The 22,736-nt window shown below is 36.9% G+C and overlaps 2 protein-coding genes and 1 long non-coding RNA gene across 3 annotated transcripts in view; 2 read left to right on the top strand and 1 right to left on the bottom strand.

The window, feature by feature from the left end:
• Mtmr6 (Myotubularin related protein 6) overlaps nt 1-22,736 on the bottom strand; it is a 91,930-nt gene that overhangs the window by 40,544 nt on the left and 28,650 nt on the right. The window lies entirely within an intron of this gene.
• Nucleotides 8,098-8,735, top strand: LOC138403950 (uncharacterized). The gene is made up of 2 exons (XR_011238075.1): nt 8,098-8,151; nt 8,473-8,735. It is a non-coding gene; the product is annotated as an uncharacterized lncRNA (long non-coding RNA).
• Nucleotides 9,402-10,163, top strand: LOC138403877 (piggyBac transposable element-derived protein 4-like). Its single transcript, XM_069505996.1, has one exon. It carries the CDS (start codon nt 9,402-9,404, stop codon nt 10,161-10,163), a length of 762 nt encoding a protein of 253 aa, XP_069362097.1.

The following is a 22,736-nucleotide window of genomic DNA, read 5'->3' as shown; positions in this document are numbered from 1 at the left end:
TGGAGCGTTAATTAACCATCTGCATCATCACAATTTACCGTTCAAAAAATTGGAAGGTATTAGTAACTACAACATATGGAAATTCAACATGCGCCACACCTTGATCATAGATGACTTATGGTCATGTATTGAAGGTACTGAGCCCGTCGACCCATCTAGAGATTTACGTGCTCTTGCCCATATTAGTTTAGCTGTGAAGCCCACATGTGTGCAATATATTAGAAATGCAAACACAGCTAAGCAAGCCTGGGACAAATTAAGCGCAGTGTTCGAAGATAAAGGATTTGACAGACGTGTAGCTTTATTAAGACAGCTGCACCGTGCTAGCTATGCAGATTTTAATAGTATGAGTGCATACTTTGAATATATAACGACTCTTGTCCAGCAGTTGACTGATATTGGAAGAGCTATAGAAGATGCTGAGGTTGCAGAGATTATCTTGAGCGGCCTTCCACAAGAATATGATATAATCGTGTCTAGTCTCGAAGCTGTTGCCTGCACAGGTACAATTTCAAGTGATCTAGTCCGTACTCGGTTGTTGCAAGAAGAGCAACGCAGAGGCCGTACTGAGAGCAAAGACGACATGGCCCTGCTATCTAAGCAAAGGACTAAGAAGGTACCTGTTTGTCATTTTTGTCTCCGTCCTGGCCACAAAAAGTTTCAATGTTACAAATTTAAGAAGGAACAGAAAAGTAATCCAGGAACGGCACTAGCAGCTCAAAGTAATGGAGTATTCGAGAGCAAGGACTGGATTGTGGACTCAGGTGCATCAAGACATATGTGTAAGGACTTACAGTGGTTTATTAAGTTATCAAAGTGTGATAAGACTGTGCAAGTTGCTAATGGTAGTACCCTAAGATGTCTTGGTTATGGTGATGTTGTAATTCCAATGAAAAATAACAAATCACAGCTGGTAACAGATGTTCTGTATATACCTGACCTCTCAACTAATTTAATTAGTGTTTGTAAATTATGTGAGAAGGCTTTATCTGTGAAGTTTAGTAAAACTAGATGTTATGTTGTCGATGGGGAATTTCTTGTTGTTTCTGCCACTAGACAAGGGGGAATTTATATTTTGGACAATGTTTTATATGATTTACAGGAACATTCTTTTACTGCAAATAATGTGAATGCTGTGCCAACGCCACAAAGTTCGCTTGACACAGAGGGAGCCAAGGATATACCGGACTTATGCTTGTGGCATAAGCGGCTTGGACATTTGAGTCTCCGAGGGGTAAGTGTTCTCCGTAAACTTGCTGTTGGTGTTAATGCTAACTCGACTCAGCATGGTACAGTCACTAACCAGTGTGTGTCGTGCGTTGAGGGGAAGCAAGCAGTACAAAAGTTTCCTAGGGGTGAAGCTAAACGTTCCAAGCAGTTGTTGGAGCTTTTACACTCAGATGTGTGTGGTCCAATGCCGGTAAGGAGTCTGGGTGGGTCTAGATATCTGGTAACGTTTACCGATGATTTTTCTAGAAAGTCATATGGCTATTTAATGAGATATAAAGCTGAAGTTTTGTCCAAATTTAAGATTTTTAAAGCAACTGTTGAGAAACAAACTGGTTATTTTATTAAATGTCTGCGTACTGATAGAGGTGGGGAATATTGCAGTGCTGAGTTCTCCAAGTTTTTAAAAAGTGAGGGTATAGTCCATCAAACTACTGCTCCATATAGTCCATCTCAAAATGGTGTCTCTGAGAGGCTTAACCGAACACTTTTTGAGAAAGCTCGTTGTATGCTTCTTGAAGCAAATCTTCCTAAAGAATATTGGGGAGAAGCTATTTCTACAGCTATATATCTTAAAAATAGAAGCCCTACTGCAGCTGTTCCCAATAAAACTCCTGAGGAGGTATGGACAGGTCACAAAGTCAACCTGAGCCATCTACATGTTTTTGGTTGCCGTGCTATGACACTCATTCCACAGGTGAAGAGAGATAAGCTTGATTCAAAATCTAGAAGTTGTATCTTTGTTGGCTATTGTGAACATACTAAAGGCTATAGATTGATTGATCCCTTCAATCCTAAGCAGATTATTGTTTCTCGGAATGTAATATTTTTTGAAAACCAGTTTATAAACCACTGTGACAGTCATTCTAATTTAGATAGTAATATTCTTATTCATAGTGATGTAGGTATGCAAAGCAACCGAATAAGTGATAATAATATTAATATGGACATGCAAAGCAATGATCCTATTGAAAATAATAGCTGTGATAATAATAATATTAATATGGATATGCAAAGCAATAATCCAAATGAGAATAATATTGATATTTCTTGTGATGACAGTAATGGCAGCAATGATACTGGCCTTACTAGTAAGAATGATTATTCTAGCCAAAATCTTGATGATGAGGTGTTTTCTTCTCCAATTTCAGGTGAGTCCTCCTTCCAAAGTGCAGAGGGGACTGCAACTAGTGCAACTAGTGATGGAGAGAGTAACGAGTCAGACATCACTGTAAGTAACGAAACAGTCGTTCGAGGGGAAGATACAGTACTAGAGGTTCCTAGTTCTAGCTGCGAGCGACCTGTTCGTTCTACTCGTAATAGAAAACCGGTAAGATTCCAAGATTATGATTTATCTGATTCATCAGACTTATCTTTTTTGGTAAATGGTTTTATTTATGACGAACCTCAATCTTTTGATGAGGCAATGGCAAGTCCTAATAAAGATTGTTGGCTCACCACTATGAGTGAAATGAATGAAATGAAATGAATGAAAATCTTTTTTTATTCGTATAAACTTTTACAAGTGCTTACGAATAGTCGGATGCATCTACCACTGGTTCGGAATGCCTTTCCTGCCGAGAAGAACCAGCAAGAAACTCGGCGGTTGCTCTTTTCAAATATTTGATATAGGTACAAAATTATGCCATGTATAAAATAGTATTTGCAGTCTTGTGCGTTGCTGGAACGAGCTGCAGGTCAAATCCACGCTCTTTTATCATTTAGATAATCTTCAATTGTGTAATATGCTTTTTTCAGGAGCATATTTTTAATAGATTTTTTAAACTTGTGCAAAGGTAAGTTCAAAATAGTTTGCGGGATTTTGTTATAAAAGGTAATACCAATACCCACAAATGACTTTTGGACTTTCCTGAGGCGGAAGGCAGGAGCTGCAAGTTTGTCTCTGTTTCTAGTTAGCCTATTGTGTAGATCACCAATGAAGAGTACAATTCTCTGATTAAGAACAATGTTTGGGAATTAGTGGATAGACCAAAGGACTGCAATATAGTTAGTTGTAAATGGGTTTTTAAACTGAAATCTGATGAGTCTGGTAACTGTACAAAGTATAAAGCTCGTCTTGTGGCAAGAGGGTTTAGTCAAAAGTCTGGTGTCGATTATACAGATACTTTCTCACCAGTTGTAAGACATACTACACTTCGAATTTTATTTTGTATTGCTAATGAATTAAATATGGACATAGAACATTTGGACATAAATACAGCCTTTTTACATAGTAAGCTTGATGAAAGTATATGTATGGAACAGCCTGTAGGTTTTTCTAGTGATAAGACCAAAGTTTGTTTCTTAAAGAAAAGTTTGTATGGTCTTAAACAGGCAAGTAGGCTGTGGAATAATAGTGTTAATGTTTTATTGACTAACAATGGCTATGTACAAAATAATTGTGAGCCATGTGTTTATATGAAAAGAAATGACAAGTAACTAACGATTCTAGCTTTATATGTTGATGATTTTTATATCTTTACTAATAGCTCTTAAGGAAAAGGACAAATTGTATAATTTACTAGAATCAGAATTTAGTTGTAAACGCTTAGGTAGTATAAAGAACTGTTTAGGCATAAAAATACATAGAGATAGAGCTAGTGGAACTATTGTATTTGACCAATCAGACTATATTGTGAATTTGTTAGAACGTTTTGGTATGACAAATTGTAAAAGTGTCTCTACACCGATGGTTGTTAATAAACTGGAGAAAGGCTCTGGTGATAATATTTTAGATGACACTGTTTATCCATATAGAGTTGATTGGATGCCTAATGTATTTGTCAGTATGTTCTAGGCCTGATATCACTTATGCTTTAAGTTATTTAAGCCAATTTAATACAGCATTCACACGAGATCATTGGTTGGCTGCAAAAAGGATATTAAGATATTTGCATGGTACCATCAATAAAAAAATAGTTTTTGTTAAATCTGGTACTTTTGATATGTCAGTGTTTGCAGATGCTGACTGGGCCAATGATGTCGTGGACAGGCGGTCTTATAGTGGTTTTGTTGTAAAGATTGGCGGCTCCACTGTATGTTGGGAGTCGCACAAGCAGCGATGCGTTGCTCTTTCAAGTACTGAAGCTGAGTACATAGCCCTAAGTGATTCGTGCAAAGAAGTATGTTTTATTAGAAATTTTTTGTTTGAAATTTTTGATAAACATTATTGTTGTAGAATCTTTAGTGATAATCAAAGTGCACTAAAATTGCTTGAGACTAGAGAATACTGCCACAAAAAGACTAAACATATTGACCTTCGCTATCATTTTGTAAAAGATTTTGTAAGGAATAAGGATGTTAGTGTTAACTATTTACGGTCTGATAATATGTTGGCTGACTTGTTTACAAAGCCCTTGTCTAGCTTTAAATATTTGGGTTTTGTTAATGACTTGGGTATGAAAAGTTCAGAGTCATAGGGATTTTTAAGTTTGATCTTTTTATTAGTCAGTCATTTGGAATATAAAGGTTTTGAGATGATTGGTTTATACACAGTCATGCTAGACATGAGATAGACAATGTGGAGATTGTTGTATTAAATTAATCTGAGTTATTAATGTTTAATGTTGTTCTACATTGTAATGTTTTTCTCATGTTACGCATGAGGGGAAGTGTTGTAAATATGAAAATTAGGGGTCAATTTATAAATGACTTGGCAACCCTGATTTTCATCTAAGACCACAGACAACCAATAGTGTTTTGCTGTTTGACAGCCAACCTTTACTTAACGCTTCTCTTGGGCAACCATGGCGGCATCGACATGTATTAATTAGCTCTCTAAATTAATTTTGTTATACCTAATAAAAGTGATCCAGTTCATCCACTGCTAATCTGCCTTATTATTTCCTCATAACCCACAAGACTATTGTCGTACCTACTCCTAGCACAAGCTTGACGCTTAGTTGGAGAGCAAAGGGGAAAATTAGTCATTTAACATGGCTAATATTCTTTAAAAAATCACTATATTAACGTAGTTGTTGTTTAAATATGTAGGTATATTCGCTTACAAGTTTGAAACATTTCCAAAGGTCGTCGAATACCGACGTACCCCGGGGCAATGTTACCATAGAGATGTAAGACAATACCTACTCACCTGAAAATTTGGGCAACAGTTTATACATCATAACTAGCTTATGCTCGCGACTTCATCCGCGTGGACTACACAAATTTTAAACCCCTATTTCACCCCCTTAGGGGTTGCTATTTCAAAAATCCTTTCTTAGCGGATGCCTACGCACGTCATAATAGCTAACTGCTTGCCAAATTTCAGCCCGATCCGTCCAGTAGTTTAAGCTGTGCGTTGATAGATCAGTCAGTCAGTCAGTCACCTTTTCCTTTTATATATTTAGATTAATTAATGAGAAATCCGATTCTTGCCTTTAGCGCTTTCTTTTATCTTGTTTATCTACAATTTTGTTTATACGGCTTTTCTTTTTTTTATCTAAATTCTAGCTGCTGCCCGCGACTTGGTTCGTGTCCCGACGGGAATTGACTTTTCCCGTGGATTTTCCAAATTAATCTTTTAAAGTACCGCAAATTGCTAATGCGCGTGGCCGCCATTTTAGTGACTTCAGCACTAGACTGAAGTTTTGAGCTGATGGTAGGTATATTTTTACTTAATATACTCGTACGTCAAATGACGTCGTTTCGATGTTAATGAGACATGGTTCCAGCGCAATAGCAATTTGCGGGACTTATACAAACCTGACAATTATTTAAACACAAAAAAATTAATTAAACACAAAAAAAGAATTATCTAGTTTGGTGCAGTCGTTCGGAAGTTATGCACGTAGGTACATATACATTTCGGCGATTCATTTTTATTATCTAAATATTATATTTATAAAAAAAAGCTGTCTGACTGACTGATCTATCAACGCACAGCTCATACCACTGGACGGATCGAGCTGGGCATGCAGATAGCTATTATGACCTAGACATCCGCTAAGAAAGGACTTTTGAAAATTCAACCCCGAAGGGGGTAAAATAGAAGTTTGGTGTACATCACTCATTCCGCGCATTTTGAAGTGATTCTCATTGGTTGACAACTTGACGGATGGCTGTCATTGGTCGAAGAACTAAAAGGGAAGTACCACGCACTCTCACAGATGCTGTGCATCATCTCTGCTCCAATAATACAAGTTTTATTGTTTTGTAAAACTTGTACTATTTTGGCTGCGCTCAACGCGCTGCTGATGGAGTCCCCTCGCAGTGACATCATAGTTGCTGACAAATAGGCTGACTTATTTGCTGATAAATGGGCTGACTTATTTGCTGACAAATGGGCTGACTTATTTGCTGACAATTCCAAAATTGGACTCCCACGCGCGATTCGTTCTTCAAACGCGCCTCAATGTGACACTCATAATTATTTTCGGTAAGAAAAATAAGAACGCCCCCGCATTAAGATAATATGAAAATAAATTGAGATAAATACTCCCAAAATATTTTTTAAATGAGCACAGAATATTATTTTCTTAATACAGTATTACCATAGATTAGCTATCATACAGTTCAGAAGAGCAAGGCTTTACATTCTCCTGCCGACAAAATAGTAGGTAAGTAATAAAATACTAAATAGGTATAAGTACTATTATTTTCATTGAATCTGTGAGTTTCTTGTTAGCTTTTCTCTTAAGGTTTGGGACTACGTAAGGGTACGTGATTTATGCTAGACCGTGCCAAGCCCGAGCCATGCCACGGATTGCAATTTTGTATGAAGAAACGTAACACGGATGAGGCGCGGATGACTCGGACACGGCATGGTCTGATGTGACCTCATACAAATTTCAAATCTGGTGCCCCGGACGCGGCAAGGCTCGGGACGGCACGGTCTAGCATAAATCATCCCTTGAACCAAAGAGCAGAGATAGCCTAGTGGTTGAAACGTCGGCCTTCTATTCAGGAGGTCGGGGGTTCAATCCCGGGCACGTACCTCTTAACTAATCGGAGTTATTTGCATTTTAAGCAATGACATATCATTCACTTTAGCGCTGAAGGTAAACTCGTGAGGAAACCTGCATGTCTGAGAGTTCTCCAAAAAGTTTCTAAAATGTGTATGAAGTCTGCCAATTCGCACTAGGCAGCGTGGTGGACTATGATCTAACTCTAAACCGTTCTCATTCTGAGTCGGGTCCCGTGAGTAGTAGTGAGCTAATGATGGGTTGATTATGAGAGATAAGAAAAACATCGCGTTGATATTACTTACTACGCAATTAATGGCTGTTTCCAAACTGTATGATTGCTAAACTGCGGTATATGAAGATGAACAGAGAAGATGAAAGGAAAATATATCATTTATTCCAAGTTTTTTGTCGGGTAGGTATTTTTTGTAAGTAAATGTATTTCACAAAGTTCAAAAAGAATTGTTGAAGCTACTTATACGGGGAGAGCACTTATTTATTTGTTACACAAAAAGGACGCACATGGTTTTGAGAAAAGCTTTTATTATAGGCCAAGAACAGGTACTTAAGTATATTATAATTTGTTTAACGTGTTTACACAGATAATTTTACTTTCACCCGTTCCTTTCAAAAACTTTTAACACGTTCGCGGACGCGCAGGCTATAGCATACTCTAGTGAATTACGCAAAATGACGCGCCGGCTATACCCTTCAATGTATTTTTGCACTCAAGAAGCACAGCTGCTTTAGCAGTCGAATTTTCATACTACTGCCGTATAGTCCATTATCAAGTGCCCCCAAATCGAATATTTCAATTTGCTGCGTGTCACATGACATGTATTTTTACACCTTCAAACGTGTTTCTACTCGCCGACCAATAATAACGTTAGTGTGCGCACTCACACTGACGCAGCTGTCATAGCAGTGGCAATCGTATGACGATTTGTTCAGTTGCCCGGCAGGTGCGCCGCTTAGTAGAAGTGTAGTAAGAGTGTTTTGTGCGCGTCTTCCAAATGTTATTGTAAGTTATTTAGTTATGATATATTTTGTTTTTCTGAGTAAATATTATTTACAATACAAACTCGCTTGTATTTCTGTATTATATAGTAAGTATTTGAACACGTTTTTGTCATTTTAGAATATCACTCATGCCTAGCAAACGATGGCTATTCGTTTGATGCATGTAAGACGTATTGTTGCTCCTGAGTTTGATTTCCAATTAACTAATTTCAAGTACAATTCACATCCTTAAACCTATTTAAATGTATAAAACTAATTCGCATGCATTGGCATTGTAGAAGATTTGCTGTTTAGTTATTTTAGTATAATTTCTGCTTATCAGATGTCTCGGCAAGGATCAAGACATGAAGGTAAACAAAAAGTGTACGATCCATACGAACGAGAAAATGTACGTATAGCAAAATTGTTTGATGAAACTTCTTCAGGCGAGTTATCTCGCGGTTCAGAGGAACCAGAAACAGAGTCTGAACAGGATCCCTATATTGATTGCGACGGTGATTATGGCTCTGATACTAATTATATACCCAATAGCGGGTCATCAACAACTCACGTATCTGACTCTGAAGAGGAGGGTGGCAGGGTAAAGCGTTTAGAAAATAAAAAAGGGACAAGTCCTTCAACAGGTGAACAGATGCCTTCTGTTGAATCTCCAATTACTTTACAAGATTTAGGTGTCCACATTCATGTTCCTGCTTCGGTTGATTCATTAGGGGATCTAAGTGCTATTTTGTCTCCAGTTAGCACGCAAAATGCACAAGACTCAATCCAGTTACACACCAGCATTAATAACTTACATTCGTTTGATTCCGATACAAGATTGACGGACCATCAACGTCCTAGGTCACCACATATCATAGGAGAAGAATGGCAAACATCAACCGCTCCTGTACCAGAATTTGAGTTTGATTACACGTCAGTTGGACCTCAATTTTTCCTCGATACAAATACATCTCCAATAGAAATATTTAATCGTTTCTTTCCTTCTTCAGTAATTGAAAAACTGGTAGAGCGGACCAATTTGTACGGTGTTGCGTTATGCCATGTTAACAGACCACACACAAGAGGCAGTCGTAAAAAAACTTTTAAACCTACTACAACAGAGGAAATGAAACGATTTCTTGGCTTATGTATTTTGCAATCCCATGTAGAAGCATCTAATATTTGAAAACTATTCACATTTACTGATCCGCTGTATTACTATGCCATGTTTACTTACAGTATGTCAGGGAGAAGATTCGAGCAATTGTTGAGATGCTTGTGTGCGTTTATGAAGGCAACGCTAAAGGTATAAACAAAATTTTAGATTTTGCCAACCAAATGATTGCAATTTTTCAGGATTTATACAAGCCGCAACAGAAACTTTCTCATGATGAATCAATGCTCTTGTTTCGCGGACGCCTGTCTTTTAGACAATATATTAAAACGAAAAAAGCCAAATATAGAGTTAAATTTTATATTCTAACTACCAGTGACGGCTACATCTTAAATTTTAAAATTTACCAGTGCAAGAACAATGACACCGATACTGATGATACCGACACTGCCTTAAAATCGAAGACAGAAAAGCTTGTCATGAATCTAATGCAGCCATATCGATATAAGGGCCACGAAATTTATATGGATAATTACTATAATAGCGTGGCGCTATCCGATAAACTTTTAAGTTGCAGGACGCACACTACTGGTACTTTAAGAAAAGATAGCAAACGAATTGTAACTATGATCACTACGCAACACCATCCTCGGCTAATTATAACTAGAAATCGATTTGGCAAGCTTTTGAAAAAGCCCAAAGAGGTCGCTGAATATAATAAATATATGTCAGGGATAGACATCTCTGACCAAATGCTATCCTATTACTCCACTCCAAAAAAGACGATTCGTTGGTATAAGAAAGTCTTTTTCCATATTTTTGACATGGCCATATGGAACGCTTATTACACATTCCGTAAACATTGTAACGATAAAGAAACAATGTTGGAGTTCAGAGAAAAATTAAAAGATATTATCTAGGGTTTGGTAATTTGAGCTGCGCTGACATAGTTTCTTCGCAAAAATTATCAAACCCGCGAAGGCCTCTGCATAATAATAATGCAAGCAATCGTCAGGAAGTGGCTAACGTTCACTGGCCTGAATTAATACCTAAAACCGATAACCGATGTCCGGGATGTTTTGAGGAATGGCATTTCCAGGTTGTCGTATGAAAATTATATGATTAGGTATTTTTTTAATTATTTACCAACATTAAGAAACATTGAACTGTCAAATATTAAGCTGTGATTAAAAATGCCATTTGTGTTAAATTAGTTTTCAATGACTATTAAGTACTTTTTGTTTTTTTAATTATCATTAAAATAAATAAGACTAATTTTGTTATTATTTTATTTATTATTAATACCCCAATAAGATAACCAAGTTGCTTTTTATTCTTTCTTGTCCATAAATTTTGTACAGTTTCTTATCGTTTATGAGCTAAGATGTCAAAGGTATACTTGTATTTGAATACTGGATGACCATTGACGGCTAATGCCTTCGTTTGTCAAAGACTTTGCGTCTTACTCGTATACTTATAGACCACTTACCAGTGACGGCAAGGCTGAGGTAGGCGAAGACTATGGCCGGTGCGTCCTATTTGTACACTTTTAAAGACTGTTACCAGTGACGGAACGGTTAAAGCAGGCGAAGGCTATAGCCGGTGCGTCCTGTTTATATACTAATTGAGTATTGCCACTGATGGAACGGCTATAGCAGGCGAAGGCTATAGCCGTTGCGTCCTATTAGTATACTTATTGACTATTGCCACTGACGGAACGGTCAAAGCAGTGGAAGGCTATAACCAACGCGGTCCTATTTGAATACTTGGTAACTTTTATTCGTGATGGAGCGGCTAAAGCATTTCATACAAAAATGTAGTGTCAAAGTAATGTTGCATAATAGGGCCAACTGTCCGCGAACGTGTTAAAAAACGTAAAAAAGTAAAAGTAGTTATATCAAAAATTGCGGCCCGTCAGGATTCGAACCTACGTCTTCTGGATTCGCGCCCGACGCCTTGACCGCTAGGCCACGGTTCGCTTGCTGCGAATTGCGGAAATTGCGGAACTGGTTCCGCAATTTTTGATAGGTATGAATTACAAATTAATTAGAAATTTTCTTGAATTGTTTAATGATGTGGGTTAAATTTCAAAAGACATTGTTATTAATATAAATGAGGAATTGGAAGACTCTTTCTGCTTTAGTCCAGACCCACATGAACCTGATATTGATGCCAATTCTGTAAGAAATTTTATGATTACATACTACGCATTTTTTTAAGCTTTTTTTGTTTTTGAATGCGAATGAAACTTGATAGATGCTATATTTTTTTATGTTTTCATTATCCATATATGTCATCCAGGTGCTCAAACTACTCAAAAATACTGTCGACGGCAAAGCCATTTTAAATTGACACAGGAGGGAAGACCGGGAAGACATTTTGTCTTGATACAAAATTTGAGTGGAAACTGAATTTGCGCATCGAATCATGGAGAGTTTGGTTACGAGAGGAATTGTCATGGGAATAAAGCCATTCGATGGAACAAACAGTTACAGCAACTGGTTATTTAGAGTTAGGTTAGTGTTCGAACAACACGAGGTTCTATCTGTGTTAAACGACGCGGAGCCGTCAGATGCCGTGGGATTGGCGGCATTTAATAAGAAAGATATTAAAGCCAGGAATCTCATTGTGCAGTGTTTAGTGCAGTGCAGATAGCATTCTAACAATGATCAAAGATAAAAAGACAGCCAGGGAAATAATAGACTCTGCAGACTGTACCTTTATTACAAGTAAAAACAGTGCATTGAGTGCGGGTCAAGTGTGTCATGAAATAGTATTCGTTATAGACAGTGGCGCAAGTTCTCATATTTTAAAAGGTGATTATAGAAGCTTTGTGTATGACATTACCCATGTGAATGTTGACATTAATGTGGCCAAAGCGGGTCAATTTGTGACAGCGAATGAGAAAGGTACTCTTAAAGGTATGAGAGATCTTGGTAACACAATAACTATTAAAGATGTATTAATTTGTGACAATATTTTGTTCAATTTGTTATCGGTTAAAAAGTTGGAAGAAAAAGGTTTCCAAATAATTTTTGAAAATTCTGTTGTAAAAATAATGCGAAATGGTGGATTAGTGGTCACACATTTGGAAACTTATATGTAATTAAGTTGTCAGCTATATCAGAATGTGCAAATGTTACTGTGGGTAATAGTATTACGGACTTGTGGCATAGGAGAATGGGTCATTCTTGTAGATACCCATCTAAGAATTTTTACGCGAAATAATATGAGTTAAAGTATGAAATTGCCGTTTTATTGTAATAGGTACTTCGAATTGACATAGAACCTTCATGGTTTGAGATTTTTGAGTGAAACTTTTTTCATACGGTACCTATGTAGTTCTTCTTTTAAAATATAACTAATCTGCTAATGAACGCACTGTGCGATTTTGGTTTAAACGCTTTCGTGATGGAAACTTCGATTTGAAGTACGAACCACGTGGTAGACCGCCCACACAGGTGAATAACAATGATTTGAAAGAGATGGTGGAAGCCGATCCGAGCCAAACTACCCAGGAATTAGCGGCATGGTTTAACGTTACCTTACCAACAATATTGACTCTTTTGCGTCAAATCAATAAAATAAAAAAATATGAAAAATGGGTGCCTCATGATTTGACTGATCTGCAGAAAGAAACGCGTGTTGAAACTTGCGTTGCCTTGTTGAATCGATACAGAAATGAAGGAATATTGGATCGAATTGTGACATGTGATGAAAAATGGATTCTTTACGATAATCGTAAGCGGAAAATGCAATGGCTGACCACAGGTCAAACGCCGCAACAGTGTCCTAAAGCAAAGCTTACCAATAAAAAGGTAATGGTAACTGTTTGGTGGTCTCAGCGTGGTGTTATTCACTATAGCTTTCTCCGATCTAGTCAAGCAATCACGGCAGACGTCTACTGCGCTAAACTCCGAACAATGATAGCGAAACTAGCAGTGAAACAGCCCCGACTTATGAATCGATCTTCACCATTATTGCTCCATGATAACGCTACACCTCATACAGCACGAGAAACCGTTTTAACTCTACAGGAACTGCAATTAGAAACCATTCGTCATCCTTCGTATTCGCCAGACCTTGCTCCAACGGACTACCATTTTTTTCGTGATTTGGAGTATTTTCTGCGTGATAAAAAGTTTTCTTCTAAGGAGGCAGTGCAAAATGCTTTCACGCAGTTTGTCGAATCTAGATCACTAGAGTTCTATCGCAAAGGCATAAATGAGCTTCCTATTAGATGGCAGCAATGTATAGATAATAATGGTAATTATTTTGATTAAATAAATATGTTAAATTAAAAAACACTAATTTTTATTTTTCAGTACAAATCAGCAATTTCATAATTTAACCCCTAATATTATTTACCGATATATCTTAGATTTAATATAGAATCGAATTATTTAATGTAAAGTAAATATTTTGGCATGTTACATCTATTGGTAGGTAGTAGGTACTGACAAATCCCTACTTAACCTAGTGCTCGACAAAATTTTAATATTTTTGTCGGATATTGGTACACTTTAATTTGGCAATAGTAGTTGTGCCTAACCCGATATCGTATCTCTATTGCCTTGAAATAAGACTCATTTTCCCTTGAACTGCAGAATACACACCGTCGGATACTCCGTCGAATAGAAACAGTTGCATCTATGCTCGTCATAGTTCTTATTGCATTGAGTTAAGTCATATTTTTCTTTTGACTCGACTTTAATTACCTTTAGGTACCTTGTTTGTTTTGTTACCTCGTGGATTTGATAGTTATTTTGTATGATTTTTTTATTATCTAAATATATAAAAGGAAAAGGTGACTGACTGACTGACTGATCTATCAACGCACAGCTCAAACTACTGGACGGCTCGGGTTGAAATTTGGTATGCAGATAGCTATTATGACGTAGGCATCCGCTAAGAAAGGATTTTTGAAAATTTCAACCCCTAAGGGGGTGAAATAGGGATTTGAAATTTGTGTAGTCCACGCGGACGAAGTCGCGAGCATAAGCTAGTTGTAAACTGAAATGGATAAGTATGTCAGGCTCGTCGTTATTATCATAGTTAAACAATGAATATTTGTAGAAAATAATTATTTATTATAAGGAACGATTATTTCTTTTGTTTCTCAAATGTAGGTGAGTAAAACTGATGAATTTAGAAGAAAGTTTTGTGTTTAGTATCTAATGTCGGTTTACAATCTTTTAATAGGAAAAATATTAAATTTGCCTATAAATAATCTTTGGAAAAAAATAAATGCACTCGTTTTATAAACTCGTAAAAAAGGGATTGAAAGAAAACACACTCAGTAAAAAGTCGTACCTTTACTGCCTTCCTACAAATTTCCCAAGATTTATCTCAATTCACCCCGTGAATTCTATTCATCCTACTTTCCCCACATAAGTGTACTTGACAAGGAATCGACTTGCAAAACTATGACATAAAAATAAACGTATAATTTATTTTAGAAAAATGTATAAATTATACATAAGTACGTAACGTGTTATTTCTTATTTCAGCTAATCATGACTGAAAAGCAAAAAGCCATTTTAAAGGCTATAGAGGCAGTCAACAAAGGGTCCTCAATATCAGCTGCAGCAAAGCAGTACGGTATCCCGCGAACGACTTTACATGACAAACTACGTGGCTCCAAGGGACCCACCTACACTCTTATCAAAAGACGAGGAAAACCATTTAAAAAGTTGGATTATATTTATGGCCAAACTTATGGTAAACTTAGAAAAGAACATTTCTGCCCACTGCTACATAAATCACTTCAGCAATTGGACCCAAACACAATCAAAAATGGATTCCGCAAATGCGGTTTGTCACCATTTGATGCAAACAACGTTGATTATTCCAAGTGTGTAACAAGTCAGTCAAAAAAAAACAGCTAAACCGGACAATAATAACCAAATGCAACCAGATGCCGCCAGTCATTTAAAATACTTTGAATCCCAAATAAGTCCCGAAGTCGTCAAAGCTTTTTACGCCAGCAAAACAATAACCTGGAAAGGGGATAAAACCTTAGAAGGATTGTTTAATGTCTGGAGACAAATGCTTGCTCAAAATGATGGATCTCTTAACAGATTCAAGAATGACTCCGATGCGAGTTTGATACAAATATCTGCCAAAGAAACCTCTAATATGAATGATTCTACACTATCACAACAATTTCAATGATTTTTTTAAACTATTCTCTTTAATAATGAATTCTGGCCCCATAAACTACCGCTATACAAAAGCACTTCATTTTATTACTACAGTCCAAAACCCTATTAAAGATAGGATAGGCTACCCAATAACTAAACATTGGGTGGCTGTGGCCACGGGGCGCCTAAAGCTGCCACGGTAGGCCATTTTATTTATTCATCTATTAAGTACTAACATTACTAACATAATTATAAGGAAATATTGTTACTAACACACAAATAGTAAATAATTTTAAAAAAAAAGAATATTAGCCATGTTAAATGACTAATATTCCCCTTTCCTCTCCAACTAAGCGTCAGGCTTGTGCTAGAAGTAGGTACGACAATAGTGCAACGGGCGGGGTTTGAACCGTCGGCCTTTCGGTTTTCAGTCCACTCCTTTACCGGTTGAGCTATTGAGGCTCTAAAATAATGTTCGTTAAAATATGGACTCAGTCTGAAATAAAAGATTATTTACTAATTTATTTATTTTATTTATCTAATAAATTAAATTGTGAAGGAAACTAAGATTTACATTGCCACTTAGCGAATCTACTTATCTCAGAAAGATAGATTCTCATAAGTATAGATTCTCAAAAGTACACATACAAGTGGAAAAATTTGCTTTATCCTGGTTCATCGTTTAGCTACATCGATCGCACATCTCTGGTAGAAAGGCAGCCTTAAACCCCTAAAGTCTAAACCCCAATAAATTATTTATCTAACAGAGTTTCCAAACACCAAACACGTTCTACATTCAACATAAATTTATTTCCGCGCATTCAGTATTTAGAGAGCACCGGATTCATCCATCCATCCAAATTACTCACATTCAACGAAATTGTCAGAGTATTTCAATCCATCCATCCACATCGGTAAAATAGACGGAATAATATTACACTCTGAATGGATGAAATGGAATGGATGTTTGGGAATTCAATTTATTTACACTGTAGGTACCCAATTTCGTAATGGCATCAGTTTCCACTCGCCACATGGGGCCGAATGTAATGCCTTTTGTGTACGCTGGCCTAGATCGCTCGGCGAATGCATTCGGCAAAAGTGTACAGGGCTGATAGCCTAAAGTGGTTAGGACGTCCGCCTCCTAGTCGAAGCTCGGGGGTTCGATGATCGATCTCAGGCACGCACCTCTAACTTTTCGTATTAAGTAGAAGCAAGAATATGGCTGCTGATGGTATAGATAGTAAGTACTAGCTTCACGCATATAAATTATGTAAAAAATAATCAGAAAGTCGGTTGCGTTTTGGAGCAATGACGGTTTGAGCATTTGAGAGCAATTCTACGAATTGCAACTACAAGCCTAGAAGCTAACATACAGCAAAAAGCTACTCAAATACAGCCTCAAACTTCCCACTAATTTTTAATTTAAGAATTCTTTTAATTTTTAATAAAATTCAAATAAAACATTTTCGAATTTTTAATATCACAAATGCCTATTATCAAAATTATGAACAAGTGCGGCCCGCCTTTATTTCAGTTTGCCTCTATGTGGCCCTTGCCTGCCAAAAGGTTGCCGACCGCTGGTGTTAAGAGTACAAAAAGGCTAATATAAAAATATTTGAAATATTAAAATATGTTGCTGGGTATATTATTAAAAAAGCAACAAAGGTTTTTAAAAATCGTGAAAAATGCAAGAAAAATGTTTTCACTAATAATATCAGCGATTGTGAATTTACTTTCAGAAAAGAAAAAATAAAAAATAAATTTCTTCTCTCATACTTAGCAACACAAGCTGTAGAAATGTTTTCAAACGTTCAAGATGTGGTCTCATACATTCTAAGAAGCCGAAGTAATATTTATTATATCAAAACATACTCATACATTCTAAGAAGCCGAAGTAATATTTATTATATCAAAACATACAGTGTGTCTGGTTACCGATGTCGGACCTTTAATAAGTGATACAAACAATTTTATCGAAAATTAATTTTTTTTTGATCAACTTTGTGGAATTGTCAGCCATTTTAATTTTCATTTCGACTAAGCAAGGGTACTTGCATTGATTTAACAATTTCTCATGATGTAGCAGTCCTACAGACACAAAACTAGTTTTGTTCGACAGCTAAAAATGTACCCAACAAATTAGTGTTACAAATATTGACTAAATAAATTTTGTCATTAAGATACAGAAAAAAATAGTAAACCGAAAAAAACATGACAAAAAATTAGGTTCTCTTTTTTGATTTTAAGATTTTTGTGAAAACTAGATAATTAACCTGCTTGTTTTTTACATGCTTTAGATAGAACATGATATTTTCTAAAAATTAACACCAATATGAAAGCTTTTATTCTAACTGTCATAACTCCTAAACTACTTGATTAAAAGCTTTACTTACATACGTGCTACAATGGAGGAAAATCGAACAATAAAATTCCTGTGATCGTAACCGGTTAAGGTTCCGCCATTTTGGCCGGACGAGCCTGCCCTTTGGTTCGCCCAGTTAGAGGGACAATTTGCATTAGCAAACATAAGTGTAGACACCACAAAATACAACTACGTGATATCAAATCTGGAGTATAAATAAGTTACAGAAATAAAAGTTATCGTAAAAAATCCTCCAGAGACGAACAAATACGAGAAGGTAAAATCCGAACTGATAGCGCGACTGTCGTCCTCGCAAGAACAGCGGGTGCGGCAGCTGCTGACTCATGAAGACATCGGGGACTGCAAGCCATCGCAATTTCTGCGTCACCTCCAGGGTCTTACGGGACCGAACGTGCCAGATGACTTCGTGCGTTCATTGTGGGCGCCCGTCTACCTACTCATAATCATAATCATTTATTTATTTTGCTCAGATATTGTAGGTACATGTATACTATTTACATGGCGTCTTAACAAGATAAATCCAAGCCATCCAAAATATGATAAAGAGCGTTGTAAGCTGCAGTTACAACTTAATTTTTATGAAAAATAGAATGAAAACTGAGTGTAAAAAAATGCTACTGCAGTTTTTAGTGCCAATGAAAAGCGACTCAATTTTATCAATAGAACTACAGTCAGAGGAAATATTCCAAAAGAAAAGCGAGGTGGGGACCATAAGTCTCATAAATCCATTGATAAAAAGGAATCAAAAAATCTAGGAATGTCAAGATCGAAAGAGCCAAGAATAACATAGATACCCCAGAAACTGAAATTATAAGAAAAAAATCTTCGTGAAACTTCAAGACCAAGAAGAACAATATAAAGTAAACAAATATTGCGTATTTTAAGATGAATGAAGTCTATTTACAGGTCGCATCACAAAAATCTGCCAATAACCGTTTGAAGTGTTGTTGAGCTGCCTGAATAAACGGTTCGAAGGAGGCTAGACATGGCCAGCAAATCCACATATAACTAAAATCACTGATTCCAAGATGATTTTGTCTCGTTAGAAAACACTATGCCAGGGGCAAAGTTCGCCAAAGACTTATACTTACATCCAGATCTAAACATAAATAAAATGTATGCGAATTATCAAGACAAAGTTGTTCTTGTTGTAAGCAAAGGCCAAAGGGCTGTTTAGACTGGTTTTTAACACCAGTTTCAATATTGGTTTCGGGTCCCCTCGACAAGATGTTTGCACAACAATCACAACAACAACTCCATTTTCAAGAGAGGATAAAAATTGAAAAAAAACGACGCAAAGTTAAATTAATAACGCAATTAAGGATTCATAAACTAAGACGACCATTACGAAATATTTAAGAGGAGAGCGGGATGACTTCGTTACTATCAGTTTTGACTGCCAAAAAAATTGCCTTACAAGCCACTTAAATTGATATACTTTCTACAGTTCAGCTTATTAATAGGACCACAGCAAGTCTGCAGAGGCAACGTGAAACGGACACGTTTAAAAAACTTTTCAATCAGGCTGAGGCCATCGCAAATGAAATTAGTGCAGAAATCACGGTCCGCAGAATCATCGGCCGTTAAACAAATCGGCCGAACATTCAGACTCAGTTAGTTAAAGAATATTACCGATTTTTAGTATATCCTTTTCTAGATTATATGTTAAGTAAACATCCAGGTTCCCTAGCGCTCCCATGCAAAGAATCGGACAGCTGCAAAAGTTGCTGTCCCATAACTTCAGCGACGAAGATGTAGAGGATGTTTTGCAAGGCGCTGAAGTATATATAAAGAAGATCTTCCTTTTTTTAGCTTTGAAGGGAGAGCTAAAAATTTGGCAACAGATAGTATCCCAGTATCTCCAGCAGAAGCCTACAAAAAAGCATGCCAAATATTAGAACTCGTCTCGATTTCCTATGCTTCGCCAGATTGGCGGCTGTAATAGCGCCCTATCACAACCTCTGTCGGATCAGGCTGGGGCTCTGTTACAGTTGTACAAGAAGGCATTACGTAAATAAGTAATTAATATATGTGAGGCCTTACGGAGTGGCATATTCCAATAGGAAAAAACTCCTGAAATTAAAGATAATAAAAAAAAACTCTTTGTCAATTGCTGTGCACGTTTCCAGTGACTACTAGCACTGCCGAGCGTACTTTCTCCACCTTACGCCGATTAAAGTCATGTCTACGCAACAGGATGACAGAAGAGCGTTTGAATGGATTAGCTTTAATGCATATCCATCAAGACATCGCGGTAACAATAGACGCTAATGAAGTGTTGGACATCTTTCTTCACAATGTCATCACTTACGACCTTCTTGGGGTGTCTCTTCTATGTGAGTTCACTGAAAGCAGAATTATTCCCTATACCGGTATCTGAGATTTTCGAGCAAATCAATCCCGATACACTCATTTGTGACTTGCCTGTCCCGGAAGTTGATATGTCAAACTTCAAAAAGATTACAATGACCGGACCAGCAACATCAAATAGTAAGGACATGATTAAAGGATATCTTTGTTCCAAAGAAACCTGGATATCCACTTGTTATGAAAACTTTCTAGGCTCATCTACACAGACGTTTTCCATCAATATCCATCAAGTTTATGAGTCAGATTGTTTTGAAGCAATTGATCAATACTTGGGCGGAACATTGAGACGTCCCATGAAACCCGATTATCAATGCCATTGGCTGGCCACGAATGATAATTCTTTAGATTTCATTTTGGTTAGAGAACATTTTGTCCAATTTGATCATTATGATCTGAGCTACAAGGACACGAAGTTTAAACATGGGTCATGTAGAGAGTCTGTTTGTGAAACACTATATGACAATGTCAAGTGGATATCTGCCTCTCATGAAAGCCCCTCCTGTCCACAGAGAGATGTGATTGAGACAAATATTATAATTTATAACCCTTACATTCCTTTTGAATCTGTTGCCCATGGGTGTAGGGGCTTACACTACTGTGGATCCGAATACTTTGTGACACAGTATAATCAAGGGCTTCTTCTCACAAAAGACCATTTGCCTCCGGAACTTCAAGATGCCTTTCTGTCTCTTCCCATCTGTTCGTCAGACAAGTTGATTTCAAGAATTGACAATATGGTGCAGGTGTCTGAAAACATGTCTATAGAAGAAGAAATAAGAACTGATCGTTGTCTGAATGTGATATCTAAGATAAAGAATGGGAAGGATATCTCAAGGAGAGATTTGTCCAAGTTGTCTCCTTTGTTTCCTGGCGTTGGTTATGGTTACATCATTCATGAAAATTATGTAAAATCACAGAGGACTCAATATCATATCGTCAACAATATCTCAGTCTTGACTTTTTGACCAATAAATGTACCTTGCGGTATATAGAAGGAGGGGAACCGTTGTCCAATCAATCAAATGCTTGTCGTCAATTAAATATTTGGGAAAGACATTCTGTGAATGGGTGACGGAATTTTATTTTCACATGACGGTATCAAATATCCTGACACAAGAAGCATGGACAGGGAAATCAGATCTATATATTTGCTCGAACACCCCGTTTTCTATGAGCTACATCAAACTGAAGAAGGGAAAATCAGTTCTTACAAGTCCATCAACCATTTTAGAACAGGAGAATCTCTCCAATCCTGGACACGGCCCTGAATCAAGGATGTAATTATATGTCTAGTTTCCGTCGCAGTCATTGTCACCATTTTTTTGTTCTGTCCCTTCTGGAAGATCCCGCAGATTTGTATACACAGCTTCAGTATACCCAAAGAGGGTAATGTCAAAAGACAAGACTCTCCGAATTCCAAGGACGAATATGAATTAATGGAGATCAAATTCTTTAGCAGCAAACAAAAGAAAATAGTCTTTGTGACGTCCACTGTCACAAGGGCAAGTATTTGGGAGTAAGTACAATAAAACACTGTTCACTGGTTCCGCATAGCCGTGGCGTCCCTACGTGCACGCGGCTTGGCTCATCGCTAGCGATTGACATGCGACCCATGCTATGGCAACTTATAACAACGATGACAACGAGGCTCGAAGACTTTTAGCAGCGCCATCTAAGGTCCGGTTAGGCTACAAAAATATGAAGGATTGCGCAGTGTTACTAGACTAAAATATACGCTTACATGATGGGAATTTGTACAAGTTCAAAATCCTCTTATTTAAATAATTTATCATTATTGGAAAAGACATTCAAAAAAATTATCCTATCAAATAAATATATCCTAAAATAATTTTAGCTGCAATGAATTAGAGTAATTGATTGTTGTTTTACTGATGGCTTTTCTAGAAATGGTCAAAAATTTAATTTTTTTTATGGCATCACTTAATTGCAAATGGCTGCGTACGAGTTTAAATCGCTCGTAAGAAGTTTTTGCAATAAAAATTCTTCTTTTGCGGTAAAGTTTGTTTCGCATGTACATTGCTATCCACGTTGAGTTGATTTCCGTCCTCCGTATTGCGTTACAATCTATTTCATACGTCCGCATTGAGTCCGAGCTTGCTCCTCCGTGTCGCCGTATTTGTGTTTTTTAAAAAACTTTGTGAAGTTACTGTGAATCTAAAACATAGGCCCTCTTCTTTAAGAGTTTGGACCCATAATTGTAAATAGTGAACAGTGAGCTTCAGTTTAGTTAAGTAATAAACTTTGTGAAGTTACTGTGAATCTAGAACATAGGCCCTCTTCTCTAAGAGTTTGGACCCATAATTGTAAATAGTGAACAGTGAGCTTTAGTTTTAGTTAAGTAATAAACTTTGTGAAGGTACTGTGAATCTAGAACATAGGCCCTCTTCTTTAAGAGTTTGGACCCATAATTGTAAATAGTGAACAGTGAGCTTCAGCTTTAGTTAAGTAATTAAGTATGTCACAGAACTCTTGCTGTGTACCTGGATGTCCAGCGACTAGAAAAGATGGTAACTATGAATTCTATACTTTAAATAAATGTTTATTTTATATAGAATTAACTGTTTCCTGCAACT

This window comes from Maniola hyperantus, chromosome 22, assembly GCF_902806685.2.
Source record: "Maniola hyperantus chromosome 22, iAphHyp1.2, whole genome shotgun sequence".
NCBI lineage: Eukaryota > Metazoa > Arthropoda > Insecta > Lepidoptera > Nymphalidae > Maniola > Maniola hyperantus.
This window is presented reverse-complemented; position numbering and strand designations above follow the sequence as displayed.